The sequence below is a fragment of the Alosa pseudoharengus genome, unplaced genomic scaffold, assembly GCF_046254945.1.
Source record: "Alosa pseudoharengus isolate Yale_2024_CS ecotype anadromous, Long Island Sound unplaced genomic scaffold, YU_APseudo_1.1 YU_APseudo_1.1_scf_9, whole genome shotgun sequence".
Lineage (NCBI taxonomy): Eukaryota > Metazoa > Chordata > Actinopteri > Clupeiformes > Clupeidae > Alosa > Alosa pseudoharengus.
This window is the reverse complement of record NW_027468881.1, coordinates 17185834-17210287: the sequence shown is the minus strand read 5'-3', so window position 1 is coordinate 17210287 and position 24454 is coordinate 17185834. Positions and strand designations below refer to the sequence as shown.

General features: G+C 44.6%; 1 protein-coding gene across 1 annotated transcript in view; it reads left to right on the top strand.

Moving 5' to 3' along the window:
* Positions 1-3066: 3066 nt before the first annotated feature.
* Positions 3067-24454, top strand: part of kcnd1 (potassium voltage-gated channel, Shal-related subfamily, member 1) — a 39156-nt gene continuing 17768 nt past the window's right edge. Inside the window, exon 1 of the mRNA XM_076276900.1 lies at positions 3067-4252. Coding sequence (XP_076133015.1) covers positions 3138-4252 — 1115 coding nt within the window. The 5' untranslated portion in view covers positions 3067-3137. The remainder of the gene's footprint in view (positions 4253-24454) is intronic.

The following is a 24454-nucleotide window of genomic DNA, read 5'->3' as shown; positions in this document are numbered from 1 at the left end:
AGCACTGGCTTGTGATTTTTATCCCCCTTAAATGAGAAATTTCCCCCAAAATGATGATCAGTGGGGAGACCCTGATTTTTTTTTTATTTGTCCACATTAAAAAAGAAACAAATGCTGCGCCAAGCAACTGAATCTCCTCTCACTTCCGCCGCCTTTAACTCTGGATTCTGAGGTGGTGGAAGCAACCGTGACACCATCTCCACTAAGTGCTTTTGGAATGGCCAGTCAATCTTGTTTTATTTTTTTTTCTGTTTGCTATTAGAGCCTGTAGACATTTTTAAATTCCCCTCAGTGTAGATTGTTCTTCTTCCCTCTTTCTTTCACCACATCCAGGATGCAAGAAAATAGCCAGGCAGATGTGTTACTCATGTGTCACAGCTAAATGTGTCTATTAAAAATAAGCTGAGTCAAACTTGAAATAAGACACGTGCGTTTTGCATGCAAAGTACCCAGTTCAGTCCGTTGAGGACTTTCCTAGACTGAACAGAACATCATCATCGCTATCGTTATTTCATTCCAGGCTAATGTAGGATGTAATGCATTGTTGAGAGATCTTAAGCACTATTGTGCATTTATGAGAGACAGAAAGAGACAGAGTGAGAGAGAGTGCAAGAGAGAGAGAGAGAGAGAGAGAGAGAGAGAGAGAGAGAAAAGGGTGGTGGGTTGAGCAAGCAAATGAGAGGGAGAGAGAGGGAGAGCGAGCGCAGGCACAGAACAGGAGGAGGAGGAGAGAGAGAAACAGAGGGAGAGAGAGAGGGAGAGAGAGAGTGGAGAGCTGCCAGGACTAAGCATTACAATCACTCCTGTACTATCCTGTATCCGATATGGTTGGACTGCAGCAGAGGGGCTCCTGCATACCTGTTCACCGGGCGCTCATTTTTTACCCTTCCCTCTCCCCGCGGCACACCGGACCCTACGCCCTCGTCTCCTCCAGCTAGGATGGAAGGTAACTCATATTTTATCAAGACATAAATGGAGCATTAGAGCGTTCAAGTGAAGCCAAAGTGTACTGAGAATGTCTCACATTCACAAGTTCATTGCTTTTAGAGTACTCTTTAAAGACTGCCAGCTTGTTGTGTGCATTTGCTGATTTGTTCACTTGATGGACTGGTCTTGATTTGAATTTGTCAGGGTTTATTTCTAGGGATTTGAGTGAAAGAGCTGTCTTAACCTCTTTCATGATACAACATGAAGAGTTTAGAGGAGGTTTGGTCTGAAGTGGAAATATAATTTAGTGGAGTTAGCCTACACCTTGAAATCACAAGAAGACAGTGTGGGACATACAATGCATGCTGTGCCTCTGCTGTGGGAACAAAACTTTGTTAACGACAGGTTAGTCTGTGGTTATGCTCTTTGTTTTAATTTGTGGTGTGCAGTTTGAAAATAATGTTATTGTCCTCTGGAGCAGGAAGTGGTGGATAATGTAGTATTGATTATCTGATCTGGAATGCATCTTGTGTCCTTGCACAGTTGCTATGCGTCTGGGCTGGGTCACCTGCCTTTTGTTCATGTTCAGTATTCTCAGTGTTGGGACTTGTTGTCACAGATACGGCAGAGTTGTGATGTAGACTGCACCAGTAGCCTTACTGCATGTGCATGGACTTCCATTGACTGAACCTCCGTGGGATGTTCTGGTGAACGCACCATCTACATGTAGCCTGTCCTGTTTATTGGAGAGCAACAGGGGAGATATACAGAGATCTGTTGTGCGAACCAGACATAAATTAATTTCTCTATTTGATTTGCTTGATGGTTGACATACAGCCCTTTTACTGTGTACAATTTTTGTTCACATGGAGCACTTTCGCGTTTATGAGCGTCACTTTTTTGCTGTGAGTAAATTTGTTGGAGGTTTACAGATTGTGTCAATGAGCATCAAACATGCTCTCTACTGTTGATGAATGTTTGGTAGAACAGGCTCTGAAAATGCAATTTAAAGAAATGTGCCAGTGGTGTTAAATTATACACATTTTGTGTACATAACCTTGGATCATATCCCTGGCAGTTCTCCTTGTATTAAAGAGAAAGTGTCACTCAAAAGGTGCTCTGTCTGCCTTTGCATATGGCACTCTTTTCATACACACAATGTGCTTCTAAAACAGTCTGACGAGCAGGCAATGGAATTTCTGTATTTCTTAATGCCTCCCACTCTTATGCAGTCTGAGTGGCTCAGATAGACCTTCAAGTGCGCTGCTACTGCTGCAGAGCATCTAAGTTCCCTGTGTTGTCTGTTTTGACAGGTTTGTAAAGAGATGACCATACAAGGAATGCAGGAGGACCTACGGCCCGAAAGTGCACCATTCGCAAGCCCCTATTAGAAAAGCCTGAAACTGAGTAGACGCGACAGACTGGACTAAGTGCTAACGCTCCAGTCAAAGAGAGGAAGAGAGTATATCAGACACTCACATAATCAAAGCTGGAGAGCTGTGCTTAGAGGGAGGGGAGCGAGGACAGAGAGAGAGCAAGTGAGAGAGAGAGAGTGAAAGCACGAGGAGGAGAAGCAAAAGAGGGAAAAATGTGTCTATCTTGCAACTTTTGAGAGCATCAACACAATTTAATAAGTATTTGAAACACCACAGAGCAGCAACAAATCTGTCTTCCGAGAGGGGAGCCAGTCAGTGAGGGCCAGACGCATTAACAACGCCATGTCTGGAAAGCTTCTGTGAACGCCACTAAGAGGACATACATTAATGATACAGTGATTTTGTACAGGTCCATTGTTGGATACATGTTTTTATTTTCTTTTTGTGGTCATCTTAGATTTTTTTTTTTCTTGAAAAGCTAATGGCTTGACTTTTGAACTTGTTCTCCAGTTGTTTGCCCATGACCTTTTTCTTCGACGATGGAAACTCAGACCCCTGCTCCTCACACTATCTTCTCTTGCTACAAATGTCCATTCTCAGGTAAAATGAGTGGACTGGGACACTGAGACGGCGCTCAACGAAAAAAAAAAGAAAAAAAAAAAAACACTAGCAAAGCCTGTTGTTCGGAAGCCAGCTGTTCGAATGATTATTGTGGAAGTACCATTCCTTTTCCTCCTGATCCGAAAAGGTTCACAAACAACCCCTCAGGGCCCCCCGCCACTGTTTCCCTTTATCTGTCCGTGTCTATAACAAGCTACAAATTGCTAAGCAAAAATGGCCGCTGGAGTGGCAACATGGCTCCCCTTTGCCCGGGCAGCAGCGGTGGGCTGGCTGCCCTTGGCAAAGAAGACCATGCCCAAGCCTCCCATAGACAAAAAGAGCCGCAGCGACGAAATCCTTTTTGTAAACGTTAGCGGACTCCGCTTCCAGACGTGGAAAAACACGCTCGACCGATATCCCGACACTCTGCTAGGCAGTTCGGAGAAGGAATTCTTCTACAATGAGGACACTCAGGAATATTTCTTCGACAGGGACCCTGAAATGTTTCGCCATGTACTTAACTTTTACCGAACAGGCAAGCTGCACTACCCACGCCACGAGTGCATTCAGGCCTTCGACGAGGAGTTGGCCTTTTACGGCATCGTGCCTGAGATTATCGGGGACTGCTGCATGGAAGAGTACCGTGATCGCAAGAAGGAGAACCAGGAGCGCTTGGCGGAGGACAACGAGGCGGGGGAAGGGGGAGACGCTCCGCTGCCCCCGAACAGCACCTCTCGTGAGAGGCTGTGGCGGGCCTTCGAGAACCCCCACACAAGCACCATGGCTCTGGTTTTCTACTACGTCACAGGTTTCTTCATCGCCGTGTCTGTCATCGCCAACGTGGTGGAGACGGTCCCCTGCCGGCCAATTAAGGGCACGGTAAAGGACCTGCCTTGCGGTGAAAAGTACTCCCTGGCCTTCTTTTGTATGGACACAGCCTGCGTGCTAATCTTCACCTTCGAGTACCTGATGCGGCTGTTCGCCGCACCGAGCCGCTGCAAGTTCATGCGCTCAGTGATGAGCGTCATCGACGTGGTGGCCATCATGCCCTACTACATCGGGCTGATCATGCCGGAGAACGAGGACGTGAGCGGCGCCTTCGTCACGCTGCGCGTCTTCCGCGTCTTCCGCATCTTCAAGTTCTCGCGCCACTCGCAGGGCCTGCGGATCCTGGGCTACACGCTGAAGAGCTGCGCCTCGGAGCTGGGCTTCCTCCTCTTCTCCCTCACCATGGCCATCATCATCTTCGCCACCGTCATGTTCTACGCCGAGAAAGGCACCAAGGGCACCAACTTCACCAGCATCCCAGCAGCCTTCTGGTACACCATCGTTACCATGACGACTCTAGGGTAAGTCAGCCACCATCTCTTCTCTGTTTTGACTGTTAATGGATCGTGAAGCTTCTCTTGGTCACAGGCTTTTGCTTTAGCTCAGCTAAATCTGCGCTCCTAATGTAATAAAGTCAGACACATTCGCGTTTATGTGAGATTGAGTGTTATGTACATTCTTTTATGAACATTAGCCACTTAAAGGGTTGTAGTCTGACTGAGCGTTTTTTGCATTTGTCACACGTTCTGCCCTCGGTTCCACTGTGCTCACACCTCAGAGCCATTTACGGTTTACACTCAGTGGGTGCGTTATTGCACTCCTAATGGCATTCTGGGTGATGGTGTAGTGAACATGAGAAGAACAGTGCAAAACAGGTGCCGGCACTCTCACTGCACATAATTCCTATGAATGCAGATGAGTACAGTACGAGAATGTGAGTCGGTATTTCGTGTCAGTTTTCAGTTTCAGGTAAACCACAACAATAGAGCAGTACAAAAACTCTAAAAATTAGGTTTCAGGATTCAGGTTTCAGGATTTAAGTCATAGTTGAATACTCAAAGCTACAAAGCAAGGAAGATGGAAGATGAGCTAAACGGAAAGAGAGAACCATGATAACAAACTGCACAACTGCCATAAAAATGACCTCCATCATCCCAAAGCCAATTAAAAATGTTTAGATGCCAGTCCAGCAGCATGCTATAGTGGGGTCGTAAAGAGAAGCCCATAATGGGCATTCCTATAACAAGGTTTGGTCGGCAGGATGACTGTGGGCGTCTGCCGAGCACGCTCAGTGCAGCCACACAGAGACAAACACAGGGGTCTGTCTAGTTTCTCAGACTTCGCCCTGCTCATTATCTCCTGAGTCATCCCGCTTGTTTTTAGAAGATAGCAATCCCCCAGTCTATTAAACACAAATCAGTATGTGTCCCGTGTCTTAATGGATGCCTTCCACAGAAAGCTCTCCTTTTCCTTCTTTATCTACTCTGTGTATTGGGAATTTGACCTTGGTATGGTTATACTGTATCTTGGGGTTTGAGTCGATATTATTTTAGGCATAGCGAAGAAGGGCTCAAGGAGATGCATGTGCATGTCCGACAGCACAAACACATACATGCAAATGTAACAACCTACTCATTTTCTTGGGTTGGATCTAAAGTCTTGAAGCGAGGCGAATGAAATGAGCATGCGCCCGGTCTTGAAATTAAGAAGAAACGTGGGAGTTTTAATTTGTCGTGCTGCCACGAATCGTGACAGACGCCTCTGGATGCCACTGCTGTGAGTGTGGAACCTCCACGGCAAGCTCCACTGCAGAGGCAACACTGTGCAATACAATATCAGCGCCACAGCTCCCCCAAATCCAAACCCATCAGCAGCACCACCAGCACTGAAGTCTCACTCATTAGTCTGAGAGTATGACTCGTCATAAGACACGTCCGTTGGGTCCACTGAAGCACGGCCATCTTGCAGCCTCATGGCATGGGGAGGAGAGGGGAGGGGAGGGGAAAAATGAGCTGTGTCCAACTGAGCCAGGAATTCATGTTTTACTGATACAGCATGATGGCTCTCTATTTGATTGATTAAGGTGGAGCCTGGTCCATAGTCCAGAGGAAACAATGGCAGTGCTGAGAGATGGGGTAAACAGAGGGAGCTCTTAGTCTTACTGTTTATATAATGTATATATAGCTTAGATGTTGAGCACCTTGATGTTTCTTTTGATATCCAGTAGGAGATGGAGAGAGAACAGAGTGGGGTTATGAAATAACTGTAATTGGTTTCCACTTCACTGTTGCTTGATGTATTATTTCAGCAAACACGCTATATGCATCCATTTGTATACAGGGGTTATGAAGCTATGGAGTATAATAGCTACTGTTTTTTCTTTGATTCTTGAGGGCAAGAATTATGGATATATTGTGCTGTTGTCACTAAATAGGAGCTACGGTATTTCATCAGTTATAGCATATTTATGTACAACAGCAGTTTTGATCATCCATAAACAGAGACAATACTGATATACCACTGTGCATGGCTGTCAAAGTCTCATGACAAATTGGCTTGGCTTAAATATCAAATTCCCATTAATGTTAATAACAGCAATCTATTTTTTCTGAAGAGCTTAATCTGGTTGTACATTATGTAATTAAAAGAACATAGTAACATTTATCTTAATATTCCTGCATAGTATGAAAATGCTGAGAGCTTAATTTTAACATTAGTATCTGTTTTAGACAAAAAAATCACATGGTTTGTGTAAGCACCTCTCATAAGGCAAAGATAAATGGAGACTGCTGCACAGGACTGGGACATTCCAAGATGAAATGACATCATCCTCGCAACAAACACTATGTGAAAACATGAATGCTGTCCCCAAATCCCTTATTTTTCTGTCTTCTGCGGTCACTCTGCTATAAATCATCTAGGGAAAACTAAGGCAGTAAGAAGCAGAGCACATCTTTTGGATACATGAGTACAGATGGATAGCTTTGACAAGCAATGCCAGTGAACAAGCGCTTTTTGAAACGCACAGAGCATAACCACAGTAAGCTCCTCTTGGGTGAAATAGCGAGGTAAATGACAAGGTGGAATTTCAAAGTATTTTTTTAATGAAATGTCATCTCATGGTCATGGATTTAGGTGCATGAGTTGGATGAGTTATTGAAGTTGTGTCAGCATTTCAAACCATGAAATTAAACAAATCCAGTGTTCATGGCATATATTCATAATCCGACCGCATTCTTCTCTGTGAAATTATGGAGGACGGTCATTCAATCAAGTTGTTAAGAGTTGGCCAAGGGATGGTGACATTTTTAATGTGCAAAGGTAACAGGATGAGGATGAGAGTCTTTGTCTTGCCAAACTGGTGACATTGTTGGTATAATCACCCTTTCTAGTAATAACTGCAGTGGCGGCCTAGGAAAAGTTCAAAACGTGTAAAAAAAATGGATTTAAAATGATAACTCTCATTTCTTCACAGTTGGAGGGTTTTGGCACACAGCGTTTTGGGCCCTAGGAAATGATGATGTTAGCGGTGGGGCCATCAGTTAAAACATCCGATCCTCTCCAAAAGTACTTGTAGTCCCACAAAGAGTTGCGAAGAACCTCATTATCCTCAGCTCTTCCGTCAGCAGGAATTCAAGGCCACCTCCGAAGAAGAGAAAAGGGAAATAATTATGAGGAGCAAATTATGAAATGCAAAGCTTCTGGTGGTGCTGTGGTGTAATGAAATATACGCAGAAAGGGTGAGAGAGAGGAAGAGGAAGAGTGAGAAAGAGAAAGAACATATTTTGCTTACAAGACTAATCCAATACTGCATGCATTCCATTCATGATGGCTTACATGCAGATAGGTGAATCGTGTAGAAAAACGTTATTACACAATTCTATTTCATGTGTATTTCAATTTGCATTTACATAAGTTTGGCTAGATAAAAAAGATAACTTGACAGAGTAATCCCATGTTGTTTCCATGCCTCTGTGATGAATGAATGATTCTAATGAATGAACACATATTATAATACATATATTTCTTTCCACGTTTTGTGCTGACCAGGCACAGAGAGCGACTAAATGCACTAATGGTTTAGCAGTCTCGTCGGCTGAAGAGCGGTGGTCTCTACGATGATGGCTTGTTAAACGTGCCGCTTTAGGCTTAGTGTGCAAAAAGATTGCGAGTAATGTATGCTGATCAAAGCAGCGCCGCCGAAGGCTCACCAGAGACTCCGCTCAATGAGTGCAAGATTCTATTTGCAATTACTTGACCTCGTCTCTGGCGGCAACTGACTAGAGCTCTCATTAATGGGACTTAATATCTACCTTTTTTTCCCTGCTACTCCCCTGACCTTGGCCTATTCCCAGATAACTGGCCGAGCAAGTTAGCGAGGGCTTTCATAAGGTGTGTGATGGTGGTGTGTGTGTGTGTGTGTGTGTGTGTGTGTGTGTGTGTGTTGGGGGCCATTGGAGTTAACAAGAATGCTTGAAAATCAGTTCAGTTTTCATTTGTTCCATAATTGAACATACTCGGAGGAATACTAACGTCACCGATTTTTTAAGTACACATATTGTCCACATCTAGTGGCTTAGCTCTGCTGATTATGCCCATTAAATACGCTTTGATTCAGCTGGCATTAACAGACCAATAGTAATTAATTACAGACCAATTAATGGACCATTATATGATACGTTCACATGTTACTTAAGCTCAGTTAGAGTCAACTGTGACAGATTTCCAGGCACACAATCTGATCCTTTGGCACATTACCTGTACAGCGACGCCTCATGATCTGTCCATCTGAGTTCCTGACTAGAACAGTTTCAGCTGAATTCTAACATAAATCCACCTTTTTTTTCTCTAGACAACAAGCCGCTTTGCTTCTATTGCATCATTTGCTCCTCTCAGGAGTAGTATTCGCCTGTCACTCACCATCTGGTGGATTATGTAAGAATCTTGGGGAAGGGGGGTGGGGGGGGTAAAAAAACACACTTGTCTGTCCTTGAACAATACAGTACAAGGCTCAGGGGACTTCATAACAACAGCCCTAAGCACAAATGTCACTGACACAATCTGATTATCTCATTTGAACGGCATCCGTTGCTTTGGGGTTAGAGAAGACCCGTTGCCCTCGCGCATCCGTTCCATAGTAAATCTGTGTGTGTGGTTGTGTGTGTGTGTGTGTGTGTGTGTGTGTGTGTGTGTGTGTGTGTGTGTGTGTGTGTATGCCAATTCAGCCCTGGCGCATTGTTGAGTTATTTAACGCCGGAAATCGCCCCCGCTCGTTGCCATCAGTGCACTTTGTTAGCAGGGCAGCTTCCTCACCTGTTGTTGGAGGGATGCCATGGAGGGGACACTGGCAATAACATCTAATAAAATAAGTAGGAGGAACCTGCTGCAGTCTCCTTTAGATAAACCTTTGAGTACAAGGGTACAGAATGGCGATGACGAAGAATAGAGAACACCAAAAAAGGCCCCTGTGATTACACATTACACATGCAGGCATGCTACACAGGCACGTAATTAAAGCGCTCTGTTCATGGAACTTATAGTATGCTGCGACAATTAGTTTCCACTATAATCTATGGAACTGGCTAAACCAGACATGATAGTGCTGCGTACATTCTGACTCTTATAAAACAATTTTAAGCTCTGTGAACGGAACGTTTCAGTTACATGCCTGGTGTAGCCTGCCTGTAACACTCCATAGTGCTAAGAAGATTGTGAGTAAAGAACCTGATGTGGACATAATGGAGCACTATGATGGACTTTAGGAGAATGTAAAAATAAAACATGTTTTGACTGAGTGTAGAGAGGCTCCTCCTTACACACTTAGCTATGTAAATTGCCGTCGGAGACCCCAAGAAGCACTTGCTGACCATAGAGAGTGCCTTGCGGTAGAGATCTGACTGCATGTAGCCTCAGGGGTCACGGACTTGGCTCCCTGGAAAGTGCCAGAGATTGATTTTTATCGCTGTCATTATCTTTGTTTATGGATGTCAGAGTATTGCCCTTACTAATGAAAGCGTAATGCCCCACTCTATGAAGACATTTCAGTTGGCCTTCGCCTATAATCATAGATCATAAAAGTATTTTTCCGGCGTGAGGTCTGAGATACTGGTCTAGTCATGAAGAGTGTTTATGTCACTGTACATAACGCATATAATCAAAACAGATAGACCAGGTTCTTTTGCCATGCTTTGGAACCTGCCTTGTGTTTTCTTCTTGACTAATGTTTGTAGTTGTTGCTGCTTCACCTGTTTCTCCTCTATGTTATGTAAACTCCACCTCTCCACTAAACCACACTATTCAACCAATCACTTCATCTTCCTACAGTATATGTGAATATAATTCACACCATAAATCTGTCTCACTTTTTCAAGCACCCCAAAATGACCCCATATTGTTTTATTTTACCCTCTCTCTGTGTTTCATCCAGTTCTGTCACACATATCACATCTTGATGCATTCCATGCATGTAAGGTAAAGATAGGAAATCACCTAAGAGATGACACACCATGCACTAGGCAGGAACACACTATAAATTGCACCATTTTAAAAATACGGTGTTTGTCAGATCGAGTGTTGGCCCATTTTTCACCTAGACACTTTAAAGTCCATTTGTATACAAGTGCACAAAACAGCACCGTTGTAATTCATGCTTGTGCTGCCCAGCACACTGTATGCCGCTGCCGGACAATAACCGACAATCCATAATCTTTAAAGAAAAGCAGACAGTGGGCATTTTCTACAGTAACTGGATTTGTTGACCTGTGAAGGTTTTCAGAATGTTGCTTGACCAAAACAGATGGATGTGTCACCGCAACCTTGCTACTGGTATACATGTTATACAGTACTGTGTGTTGCAGTGGCATTTCCATTTAGCGTAGAGCTCCAAATCAGTTTGCACTACCACAGCAAAGGATGTAAACACCTGTCCAAATACATAAAGATCATGTACTTAAACATTAAACACATTCAAACATTACATCACATTAAACCTTTCCAGAGTAGTACAGAGGTTCTACTGCACGTAGCTCCTGGAGTGTAACAGCCCATTGGACACATGTAGCAGGCATGTACTGTAGGTCCCTAGGCTCAGCGAGATGGAACTGATAGGGGAATAAAAGCAAGCCATGTGCTGCAGTTAACCTGGGGCTATTGCCTTGTCCTATCACAGCCCACAAGCCTCTCCTAAGAGTAAGTAAACAAGCAGCTTCTACCCACATGTCAGAAGGTCCTTCTGTGTTTATTCAAAGGTAGTGAATGACAGGGCTGAGCTCTTTTGAAGCATCATTCAGGTACGCTAACACCATCTTTTCATGGTTCACTCATTGAAAGTGGTGAGCTTTCAAACGACCTAGCGAGAGGAAACGACCCAGGAGCTGGTCAGGGAATGACAGAGAGAGAGAGAGAGAGAGAGAGAGAGAGAGAGAGTGAGAACGAGCTAGAGAGAGAGAGAGTGCGACAGCGAGTGCTTGATGTGGCACTGTGGCGTTAATTGTTCCACTCTCGCTCTGTTGTACCTGGCACACTTGGTGGCTGCTGCTCAGCCGCGGTGACTTTTTTTTGTTCCGTCTAAAAATAATTGGGCGGCTCTGCTCCGTCGGACGGCCCCTCGCTGTGGCCCGTCTGCGCGCTGGACCTGACCTATTTTGCCGGCTGAGGTGCGCGCGCACATGGCGGAGATGACAAAGCTGGTGTGTTTTCCCTCCGCACCGAACTCCAGCCCCCCTCTCTCTGCGGTGCCCGCACCTCTCCCAGTGGGACGGCTGAGTAACGGGCAGACATGCCACCGCGCCAGCAACTTAAGCCCGACGTGTCTTCACCCCACAGTAAGGGGGTGGGGGGGGGGGGGGGTGGAGTGACAGGAAACTCATAATCCACCAGGGCCTTCTCGCAATAATCTTGTATCCTCTTCGTATTCTTTCAGTGGTGTTATGAGTTTATAAGTGGCCTGACTTGGAAGCCTTGCTTGGAACGCCACTGACTTGGGCCGTTGCTATATTTCAGTACTCAGCTGTACTGTTAGAGCATAAAAGATAGGAAAGATGGAGTCATTAGAATGATGTATGGACATGTGTGAATTACGTAAGCAGTGCAAGATGGCAATACAGACTTGTGGTGCATTTAAACCCTATTTTGGCTGGATTCCTGTGGATAGGGAAAGTTTATAGCCATTGAAAGAGAAGAAAACTTTCAGCACAGTCATCCCTATGAAAAGGGCAGACAGCCAAGCCTGGGTCTGATATCCTGTGCCTCTGCACTGACCCCATACACAAACACACACACACACACACACACACAAACGCACACTGACACGCACACGCAGACAGACACACACGCTCACACAAACACACACTGACACACACAAACACACCCTTACTCATAGCCCATTAAAATAAAGACAGAATGGGGGGATCGATGGGGCCCTGAGTCTCTGCACTGACCACCTGTCTGCCTGAGGCAGCCATGGAGGCATACTCCTCAGGAGACGCCCTGCATACCGCCTCTCGTGCGTTCAATATTAGACCATCACGAGACCCCCAGCTCCCTAAATAGAGAGAAAGAGAGAGACATTAGGACATGGTCCCATGCTTCCCTGGCTCCATTATCTTCTGCTCCCCCTCCTTCTCTTCCTCCTCCTTCTCCTCTTCCTCTGCTCATCTGCATCACTATGGGAATGGGATCATGGTTTCAACATCCGTTTAAAAACCTGATCCCTCTTCTCTCGAGTCTCCTCCACTACCACCCACTGACACTCTCCACCGCAGAGGAGAAGAGAGAGAGAGTTTTTTTTTCAAATGCTTTTGTCTTACAGACTCACAGTAGGAGAGCCTCTAATACTGGGGATTTGGTGCTATTCCCCTTTGAGCTTATCAGCAAGAAATGCCCCTGTTGATGTACTGTATATTACCTCTACCTTCTCCACTTTTGTTTTTTTTTTGTTGTTATTTTTTTTCCTTAAGTACTCTTAGCGTGTCCTGATGTGGGTTTTTTGTTGTTTTTGTACGCCCGGGAAGTGTTCGGTGAGGTTTTTTAGCCACAGAGATGAACATCAGCTGCCATTTTCACTGTGTCTAGTGACAGTGATATTTCATTTATGGCTCTTCTCTTATTTCCACTACATGTCACAATTCTTCCTGCCTTAGAATGGGTCAGAAAAAAAAAGAAAAGACAAATGGGTGATTTATTGAGATCACTGATCGGACCGTCCAGCCCACACCGTGCCTCTCGCTCTTCCTCGGATATCGAATCACCCTGGAAACGGCATTGTTCCTGGGATTTATGGCCCCACAAACACGGGTCTGTTTCTGGAGGGAAAAGCAACTCAATGTCACTTTGAAAACGGAAGAAACAGAATATGATGCAGACCCTCTAATTTTAGAGGTTATGTCCACTCCAGGACCCCATGGGATATAGAATCTAGCTGATCACTACTGCATACCCAGATTGTCATTCGAAAGGCTAGGGAATTGCGCCTGGATTAAGTAATAGGTGGCGTATTTTCTTGTCTATTGACATTTTTATTCTCAGTTGCAGTTCATTGTACGATACAGTAACAGAGTAGAGACCTCATTCGTTGGGCCAGTGACCAACCAAGCAATGTCTATGCTTCAACTCTATTTGATGAAGGAGTTTTACCATCATAATTCATGCAGTGTTTTGGAGCCCTGGAGGAAAAACCTAGAAATGAAAAATGTTAAACTTTGCTTTTAAGAGGAAATGGCTCTTTTTTCATGAGTTTTCACTCCTTTGGCCTGACACACACCCTGCCAGGGGAATAGATGCAGTCTGTTTCGAGAGAGGCAGACACATTTAAACAGAGTGTGTTAAATATAATGGCCTTTCAGGAATTCACCCAGGTTGATGAGCAGAATCAGTGTCCTCGCGTCAGGAATAGAGAAGGTTGTTTTTTGAAAAAGTAAATAAAAAAACCCATACATATTGCAAATTTATGTTTACCCTCTAATTATCCAAGTATTTAGCAGGTTCAGGATATTCCTCTACAAGCAGCAGTACATGGTCATTTGTGGCATGCTCCTGATTTTCGGTCATTACCATCCTAATGTACAATATGCAGGAGCATTTTATGTACGGCTGCTGTCATTTCTGGCAATAATCATTCAAGATGGCTTGGTTGTTGCGCCACCTCCATTTCCTGCCGCTACACAAAAGGGCCAGCTAGCCTGGATGGGCCTCGGCAGTGATGGCAGTTTAATTCAAACCACTGAAGCATAAACACTGAAGCACTGAAGAGGGAGGGAGTGGGTGGGTGTGGTGGTGGAGGGGTGTGGGATGTGTAGGGGGGGGGGGGCAGTGTAGCATGCAGGCAGGAGAAATACTGAGTGCTCAATACTCCAACACTGTGTCCAGACTGTACCCTTCTGATTTATGTGCAAGCTGGCGATGAGGGCTTTGCCCAGTTTATGACATACAGTATTGGCGCTCGAAGCCCGCTCTTTTATAAGTGTGTGTTCGTTAAGCAAGCTATTAGTTATCTTACACAGGACTCCAACCATAGAACATACTGTAGAATGATAAAATGAAAAGATACACATACAGCCTTCAGAAATAGATGAGAGCATCTGGCTTACTATGCATCCTAGCAACAGTTTGAGTCTATATCTGCGATAATAATAAGGTAATTAAATGACCCCCTCTCCACTAACAGCGTTCAATTATTTAATCTTTCCACATTGCAGTGTTTCAAAATCCTAGTGAAAATACAACAGACTGGTGCGCTGAGGTGCAAAGCTGTGTTCATAGTGCTGCTGAGCTGCTGGTGGAATATTTTACCGTGATTGCAGAGGGACAAAGGGGGCAGGTGGTGTAAACAATTGACTATCAAGAACTGGAAGAGGAACATGAAATCCCAATCCCCTCTCCTGAAAATTTGATGCACAGCCCATCAATAAGTAATTGCAAAATATTACACAGGCTTTATGAAGAGTCGTGAGACCGTTTGTCCTCGGCATGACACTGGATCCAGGTCCCAAACACATATATTTTATAGCGTTTTACTGGAAAATGTGGCCAACTCTGGGCAGGTGATATGGAAGTAGAGGGTACTACTGTAGAATTTTATACGTGTGTCATATTGTGGGGCAGGGGTGCACAGTAATTCACACTGCGCATCATGTAAACGACCTTTCACTCCTCATTTAATTTGCTCTAAGTGTTATTTATTTGTATGTGTTATATCTTATTATCATTAAGTGCAACTCTGTCTTGACATATCTTTCCATCATATCTCTCTCCTCATTCCTACTGATCTTCTCATTAGAGAAGCTAGCCAATTTCTTCAATAAAGACATCATTTTTCAGACAATTAAATTTACTGCAATTTCATTTATTGCCGAAGAATAAATTTGCCTTAATGAGAATACTTGATTGAATCTTAAACCCCCTTTTGACAGAAAATTATCTTCACCCCCTCTGACAGTGCTTGACTCTAACAGGACACAGTCTACACATTAAATTGCTTTCCCCGGCAATATTCCAGCTCTTATTTCAACATCAATCAAGTAATGCTGAGCAATTCTTACATATCTCTTTCAAGGCAGGCTTAGAGTATTTCATATCAGAGTCAGACCATTCATAGTACGGCTGATGTCCAAAATCTGTAAGTCTTTGACACAAATGCATGCCACCACAACCCTACAACCCCTTTGGCCATTGACTAATTTCATTATGAGCTACAATCACCTCATTTAAAGTTATCCAATTCCCCCGTAACACTCTACTGTCCTCAACTTGAACACATCACCTTATCAATCTTACCTTACCTACCTAAAAGGCTATGATAAATAAATAAAGTGAGACAAAATGAGAACAGATTGCATTTCATGAATAAAATATAAAGTAATTTCCATCTTCAATCATGCAGGCCAACAAGATCCTTAGGACCCCCACCCCAACCTCTTTTTTCACTCTATCAAGTACACATGCATAAGCATCCATCTCTCTCTCTCTCTCTCTCTCTCTATATATATATATATATATATATATATTTCCCACAATGCCCTGGTGCTGATTAAAACACACTCACAGCAGAGCCAGCAAAGTGCCTTGCCAGAGGATGGGCTATTTGACAGCCATACCGACCGGATCACATGGGGCATGTTTACGACCATTTCACTGTCCAACCACACCAAGCGTCCTCCATCTGATGGGTTTGAGAGAGTGCATCTTCAGGATAACTTGCGCTCATTGCATCGGCATTTGTAAATACCCCTTCCGCTGATGAAGACAGACGATAGCGGCATTAGCTCACTATATGCGTGCATGTGGCTATATTTAAACCCTGAAATAGCCTCCCGCCGAGTGAAATAAAAGGCATTTGAGGCAGCTGACGCGCGCTGCTGCTGCCCATACATCATGCGCAGGGGCGTTCGGCGCTGTTGTTTAGCTGAGACACACGTAGGAGTCAATTCAGTAGCATGGTATAGATCATACGCACAGCAAAGCACAGTACGCATGCACTTAGTCAAGATGCAATGCCTGCGGTTTAACCCAGTGGCAGTCGAGGCCTGGGAATTCCATCATGGCCTGAACAAGGGGAAGGGAAGGGTTGCTCGCTTCGGTCTTAATTTCTGACTTTGTTTGTTCTTTCTTGTTTTCCATATATTTTTCTCTTCTTTCTTCGCCTTCTGTGCCCTCAGGCCCCAAAGAGTATATTTCAGTTTGGTTTTAGAGAATAAACAGACAACTCCAGAGGTGACAGCAGCGCCGTGCAACACTGGGACTCTAGCAGGGGACTTGTTTTAGTTTCAGTCCTCCCCAATAAGTCACCCACTTCCACCCGAGGGGCAAATCATGAGAACTGGTGGTAAGCAACGTTACGTAGTGTAGCCGTAATGAATATAGTGTCTCAGGCTAATGGTAATGCTAACATAAAATCCATACAGTGGGTGCATTACTGCTGTCACATGGCAGCAGAATTTAATGACCCGAGCTTTTTGCTGTTGTAAATCTGCGAGGAAGGAGAGCTGAGTTGGCCACACTTTCATGTATTTACAGTGTATGTGCGTGCGTCCCAGTAAATGCTGTTCCTTATGATTATTTTAAGAAAAGTGTGCCTTGTAGTTCACCCTGTCCTGTCCTCAGCAAGCTGAAGTGCTATAAAAAGACACTGAGAGACAAAAACAACGGTCTCCGTTTGAAACTGTTTCAGATCAGTTTTGATTCATATAATTCATTAGATAGTTGATGAAGATCTTAGAGCTCTCCCCTTTCCTCTCTGGCTAAGTCATCACAAATGAGGATATCATCTTCATCTTACTGTGTGCAAAACCACTAGTGACTAATCCATTCTATTTTCACCGCACCATATTAACCCATCTCTCTCTCTTCTGCTGCTTTCTTTCGCTCTCCCTCTCTCCCTCTCAAAGTAGGCACCTGCTAATAATGGCCACTGCAGTAACATAAGCCTATGTGTGCCAGGGAAATAGCCGAAATAAGAAAAAAAAATCAAGTCATTATGGGTTTGGTAGGCATTGTTTTATCAGTAAAGCATATTCTTATTCATTCAATGAACAAGTGCTGATGAGATGGCAAAATGCATGTAAGAGTGCTTGCAGCTGCTCTGATGTGCCTTGTGATGTATGACACACATGCACATGTGTTTTATGCTTTGACATAAGGGCTTCTTAAGCAGCAAAGTGTTGCCCCCCCCTAACTGCAAACCAGAGCCCTCCCTTGTTCACAAACTCCAATTCTCCTGTTGTGTGCAGGTTCTTTTGAGTCTCCAGAACATTCGAACCTCCTTGGAACTCTGTCCCCAAAAATAGCAAGTTCTATCCAATTCTCTCTTGTGCTTTCCTCTCCTCTACAGTCTCTCTCTCTATCTCTCCCCTTCACTCTTCCTCTCATTGCTACCCTCTCCTTGCTGTCCCTTGTGCTCTCTCTCTTTTGCTATCCTCCTGCCCTCCCTCTCTCTGTCTCTCTCTCCCCCTCTCCCTGTCGCTCTATAGCAGCAGTGGGCATCGCCCTGAGGCTTTTAGCCCAGAGGGTGGTGAGGGCACAGCCGGTTGTGGCGTTTCAGCTCTTGCTTATGGTTTCGGCGTGGTGCCCTCTGTCTCGGCTCCTCGGCTGCTGTCCTCTCCCGGCTCTGTGACTCTTCTGGCAGTGTGTGTGTGTGTGTGTGTGTGTGTGTATGCTTGCTTGAGTGTCCTCCCGAGTGTCAGTCTGCTCTGCAAACACCCCTGCTGGTTGTCGTGACCTGCCTGTCCTTTCTATGCATCCGCTGTCACACTTGTACAAGTGCAAGCACACACACACACACACACACACACACGTATACTCACACACGTATATATGCATCACACAGACACATGTCACATAGACACACACACACACATCAGATAACAAAGACACACACACTCATACACATTTATGTCACCTGCACACACAGTAACTTTTACTCACACACAAACACGCACACTTTTGTGTCCTTGTTCCACCTCATCCACTCACTTCTGGCTAGCTGACAGTCTAGCACTTATGCCCCTTTCCTTATTATTACTAGCCTTTCACCTTAGCCCTTGTTATCACCAGCCATACCCATTATGGTAGTATCTAGTTTTCCTCCATTTCTCCTTCACAGCATCCCCCCCCTCTCTCTTTCTCTCTCCTCTCACACCCTCTTTCTCTCCTCTCTCTCTCCTCATCTCATTCCCTCCCATCTCCACGGTGTTTGTCCTCCCCTGGCTGTGCAGTGGCTTTCTGGCTCTATACCATACTCAGATAATGACTTCAGTGTTCATTCCCATCCTGCCGTTTAGCTGTCTTTTATCGACAGGCAGAGGTCAGGGGATGCAGAGAAAGAGCAGGAGGTCTGGAGGAGGGAGAGAGAGAGAGAGAGAGAGAGAGAGAGAAAGGGAGAGAGTGAGCCTGCAGAGAGGACAGCTCCCACAAGCAGAGTGGAAAAAGGGAGAGCTGTAATGGCATTAAACAGAGGCTGAAGGGTTGGGGCTTTCACTTACCATAGAAGGGATAGGAAGAGAAGTATAGGAAACAGATAGACAACAAGAGGAGGGATGGAGAGAGAGAGAAAGATAATGGAAATCAGAGGCAAACAGCAAGGGGAAAAGAAACGTAAAAGAATATGAAAGAGAATATGCTCAAAAGAGATAAAAAAAGACCGAAATAGAGAGCGAGTGAGCGGATGGACTGAGATACCGGAGGAGAGATGCAGAAAATCTCCATAGTAATGGGCTGCTGGAGTGGGAGGTGTCACAGCATCTCGGCACGGCTCAGCCTTCATCTGGCTCTTGCCGCGCAACAGAGACGGCAAGACCCCAGCGCTGAAGTATCTCCATGGCCTCGGGAATACGCAAGCAGTCCGCTCACAGTCGTCAGTCTCTCTCTGTCTGGCTAAAGCACGCCAAAGCTAAAACACATTCCAACAGCACATGCCGGCCCCTGTTTCAAGCCTTTAGGCAAATTGGACGCAATTGATACATTAGGTAAACAGCTTGCATCACACCCACACTAAGACACACACACCTGCACACACACTCCTTCCGTGTTGCCTGTAACATATGTAAATTGACCTTCATCCTAAATAGCTCGTTGGTTCGAACTGTCAGCAAGGGTGAGGCTTTTCTGGTGCCTGGTGCTGGGCTTCAGGCCAAGTGGGTACAGTCGGCTTGGGTTGCATTTTCCTCTTCGAGCGGGGCTACCTTGAAGGGCAAGGCTAAAAGCTATACAAATATGGTACAACCGCGTCCTACTCTCCACCATCCATTATTTATGATTACCGCTCTGCAGGACAGAAATCATATTTGCCATAATAAGGTGGAGGCAGTTGTTCAACAGCAATGACAAAAACAAATTCAATTCATTCAAGTTGTGAGATATTGCTAGTGCATTTGGTCTCTGAGTGAGAAGTGATTTGCATGTTGGGTGACAGCAACAAAAATACTAACTATTATAATGTCAGACACTTTCTTTCTTTCACTGACACTTTGAAGACTGACAACTGTGAATGTATTTCAAGTCCCGTGTGTGCGTATTGACACTTTTGCAAAATCAATAGGATCAATCCCTCCATATCAAGATTCTGTCGGCCCACAGTCAGTTGTGTCCGTATATCAGCACCACCTCACGCTGATGTTTACATGGGATTTACGGATTTGCTAATTGTTGCTAATTTGGAACCGCTTGCAGCCCGTGCTGGTCCCTTAGTCCCTGATGAACTGTTAACATCTGATGAACGGATGCTGCGGGGCGAGCGAGGGCCAAGCACCATCTCCCTCAAACTGGCAAACATCCTTTACTCCTCTTGTTATTCTACTGGAGCTTTCTATATGCCGTGGCATTGCTGGGGGGATATTTTTAGCTCTGCTCCTTGTATGATTCTTCTCTCTGTCTCTCCACCATGGAGAGTGCCATGAGAATACCACAAGGATGACCTCTAACAGCGATGGCTCCTCGTCAGGATGCTGGATACAGACACTGACATGCTGCAAATGGAGGCTAGACGATGTAATGCTGTACATGCTGATGCTGAGCAGCACTACCACTTCCTGGATTTAAAAAAAGAAAAGAAAGAGAGAGAGAAAAAAACAACAGGCAGGTTAAGGCTCTCGTCTGGCTGACCTTTTTTTTTTTGCTCATTACCTTTCCTATATGTCCTTTTCTTGCTCCTTTATCCCTTTACCAAACTTTGCTGTGTGGATAAAACAGTTTCCTTTCCCTGTCCATCTGATAACAGTTCCATTTTAAATCTGCACCTCCTCATATTGTATTAAAATGGGATTTAGACAATCCCTCCCCATCTATCATATTAATATGTAAAGCCAGTGTCAGAGGGCTTTATCGGAGCCGTACAGAGCATCACTTATGACTTGCGGATTGTGCAGATCAGCTGTACATATCGCTTTCATCTCATTGAGCTGAACAGTTTCATATCTGGCTCTGACTGTTATATCTTTGCAGTGATACTGTACAGTATACCGAGCTTATACTGAATCAGGCCCTGTTTTAGACCTGCTCTTGAGCTTTCCATATCTTCTTTGAACTTTGCAATGTGATATATGAGAGAATTGTGAGGGTGTTTTAACTGCATCCTACTTCATGCGAAGACTGATAAGGGTTCTCGTGCAATGTACAGTAGCACAATAATTTTTTCCCAAACTGGAGTGAAGATTTGTAGACGTGCGTCACAGATGGCCTTTCAGGGGGCGGTGGACAGATGAGCCTTCTGGAACTCTCTGTATATTTGTATGTGAATATGTGTGTGTGTGTGTGTGTGTGTGTGTGTGCGTGTGTGTGAACTGATCTGTGAACCCTCCTGTTGAGATGAGTACCCAGCCTTCCTCTTTTCCTCCACTGTTTGCGAGCGACAGACTGGAGAAGCTCAATCCTCCCCACCATCATTCAAGCCGTCCATACACTCACTACAGCTCCCTCACCATCAATCAAATCTGAGGCATCGTTCTTCACTGGCCAGTTTAACGCGGCGTATGTCCTGTTCAACCACTGGCCTCTGCACCAGTGCATTCCCATAGACACTGCAGGTGGGCGTCTGTCCGTGCCTCCAGGGTTGGATTGCTGAGAGGATAGCTGTGATATATATATACTGTATATAGCTCTCAGGGCGATTGGGGCGACCTTTGAACCCTCCTCTGTCACATTCTTCCTTGCATCAGTGCTCCGGGTGCTGCATGGCTGGCTAATTGAATGTGAACAACGGCTTTTCACACAAGAGGACCGCGCTGCCCCATGCTGCTCTACCCCCCCAGGCAAGAAATTACCAATTTATTTAAATGAATATCCTTCTGGCTGTTTTTACTCTCCATCCATCCCCCAAACACAACACACGCACACACACACGCACATACACACACACATGCATGTGCACACACGCACACAAACACACTCTCCAAAGTCACACTTAAAGCAACAAAATACAATTCTTTTACCTTAAAAAAAACAGCTAAAATGCTACAGTGACTTATAGTACCGAGAATAAAGCCTTTAACATTGCCAGTGTATGTCTGGAATGCTTGATATTGCAATGTAGCGTTGTTGATTGGGAAAGATAACAACCCATTTAGTCGGTTTTTGACAAACTGGGCACTGTCTTCGAACTAAATGCCATTGAATATTGATGCCAAGGGGCATACATATCAATTCTTCCATGGTGTTGCTTTAACTAATACAGCCCAGGCTTTGAATTCATTTGTGTTCTCATGTGGGGCCAATAAATTGCAAATTAGTGAGTGAGGCAATCAGAGACTTCAGAGAGCCGCCACCCACCTCTTCTGCCTTGTTGCATAAAAGGGCTTGCTGTATATGTTTCTCGTGTTGTTTTTCGCTGGTTAATTCAGCCCTCACATTCCTTTGTAACTGAAAGGAAGGTCAACAGCTATGTTTCCAGTCTCTCTTCAATCCTCTCCCCCTCTCCTTTGAATACATTTTCATATTTTAACATTTACCAGAGACGTGTGATCTATTTCTATTCATTACGTTTGGAATGTAGTGATTTAATGCCGACTTATGTTCTCAGAAAGCTCGATGGCCGGTCTCTTTCATACAAAGGACAAAAAAAGTATTTTGATTGGCCTAAACCCAGTTAGAAAGGAAGAAGATAAAAAACAACATTAGATGTCTTGGAGAATAGGATTTACACTAAGATAGGGTTGGGCACCGAAACACGGTTCTAATATGGCACCGGTGCCGACGCAAACGGTAGTAACGGCATCGAATAACAACGTGGATTTCGGTGCCTCATTTCGGTGCTTAAATTGCTTTTTTTTAAATATATATACGAGGCATCACTGCATGTAATGCGCCATCTCTAACGTCTTGCTCTGATAGCAACACATCCATATACAGTTAGCTAACATACACTGTATAAACCAGAGGGGTGCACCACATAGGTGAGTGGACAGTGTTTGACAGCTTGCTGGAGCCCAAGTAGCTTACTTTAAAGCGATATCGCGAACTCCTGTCAAAATCTAGCAGTGGGCCTAACTACACACAAGCAAAAGGCTATGAAACAACATCAACAGTAGCCTATATGTTACACAATATCCTTGCTAATGTGCTAACTGGCATTGATTTGAAATGTTATCAGCAAAGTTGTAAGGTGAAAACTGTATTTCACGGTGTGTTCTAAACCAGCGGTGCCCAACCTTTTATGTACCATGGACCGGTTTAATCCCTATTTTTTTTTCACGGACCGGTGGGGGGGGGGGGGGGTCGGGGGTTCCATGTTCCATATGTGTTGTGCATGCATTACTTGAAAAGAACTAGCTCCAGTTATGTATGAACAGTGAAGGTAACGATCTCTTGTGAAAAACGTGAACTTGAAGAAGTGAAAATTGAACAATATGAACTATGAATATTGAACAACTTGAAGCTACATGTGAGCATGCTTAACAAAATATGGGAACAAAACATGGGAACTAAACTGCAATACGAATATAATCAGTGGGAGCCCTGCTTGTTTCCCTGCAACAAGAAGCTTCCATATGGGGGTGATGGAAGACAGTGACACCCTCAGTGTGTTTGAAATGTCCAGTCGATTGCGCAATTTGGTCTTAGTTGCAGTCATTGCCGAAAACCCGGCCTCGCATAGATACGTGGTGGGAAACGTTTTCAGCGCTTTTACGGCTATCTCGGGATATTCTGCTTTGGTTTTGATCCAAAAACCCGCCAGAGAGGTTCCCTTATACACACTCTTAAGACATAAGGCCATTTGCATTTTCGATCAACTGCTCTTCCTCCTGCGCTGACAAGTTAGGACTATTCGGGATATTGACAAATGGGTTGCGGACCCACTCATTGGTTTGCCGTGGATCTTTGGAGGATGGGAAGTAACGCTCAAACTCATTTGAAAGCGCAACAAGGTGATCGCGCACCAGAGGGCCTTGCCTCAGTCTCTCCCAAAACTCCCACTACTGTTTGGAACATATCAAATACACCCCAGTCCACTCGTCGTCCCCACAAATCAAGCTTGGCTTTAAATGCAGCGACTTTATCTGCCAGTTTAAAGACAGTCGTCATTCTCCCCTTGAGTGACAGGTTGAGGTCATTAAGCAACCCGAATATGTCACACAGGTAAGCGAGTTTTGACACCCAGTCCTCATCACTAAAATGTGCAGCTAACAGTGACTTTTTTTCTGTGAGAAATCTCTGCAGCGGCTCTCGCAACTCAAACACTCTGGCCAGTGACCTGCTAAAGATGCTTGTTTTTTGTTGCTCATTCTAGCAGTTTAGCTAACTCTAGCAGTTTAGCTAACACTACCGTTCGCCAAGAACTGATCAAGTGAAGTGAGCTGACCTGAGGCTGTGCAGCGCTGAAGGCAATACTGTATGTAAAAGTGTTGAAGGCGGGACAGACAGAAAATAGACCTTGCAAAATGCAAACGTGCGTGCAATCAAACAACTGCATATAGGCCTATGCCATGTAAAAACGTGACATTATTGCGAATTAAATGTAGTTTAGTTTGCTTGCATTTTTTTTTAAAACTCATGTCGTAGGCTACGGCCCGGTTAGGAATGTCCTGCGGCCCGGTGGTTGGGGACCGCTGTTCTTAACAACATAATGGCATGATATCTTTCATGTGCATGAAGCCCATATAGCATCACAATGAATTTGAAGATCATGTTAAAAGTTAGCTGGCAAAAACATAAATATGTAGGTTACATACCTGATGTCACTGAGCTGTCGAGGCTAGGAAACCATCTCCATATGTTATCGCTAATTAAACTCAGCTGAC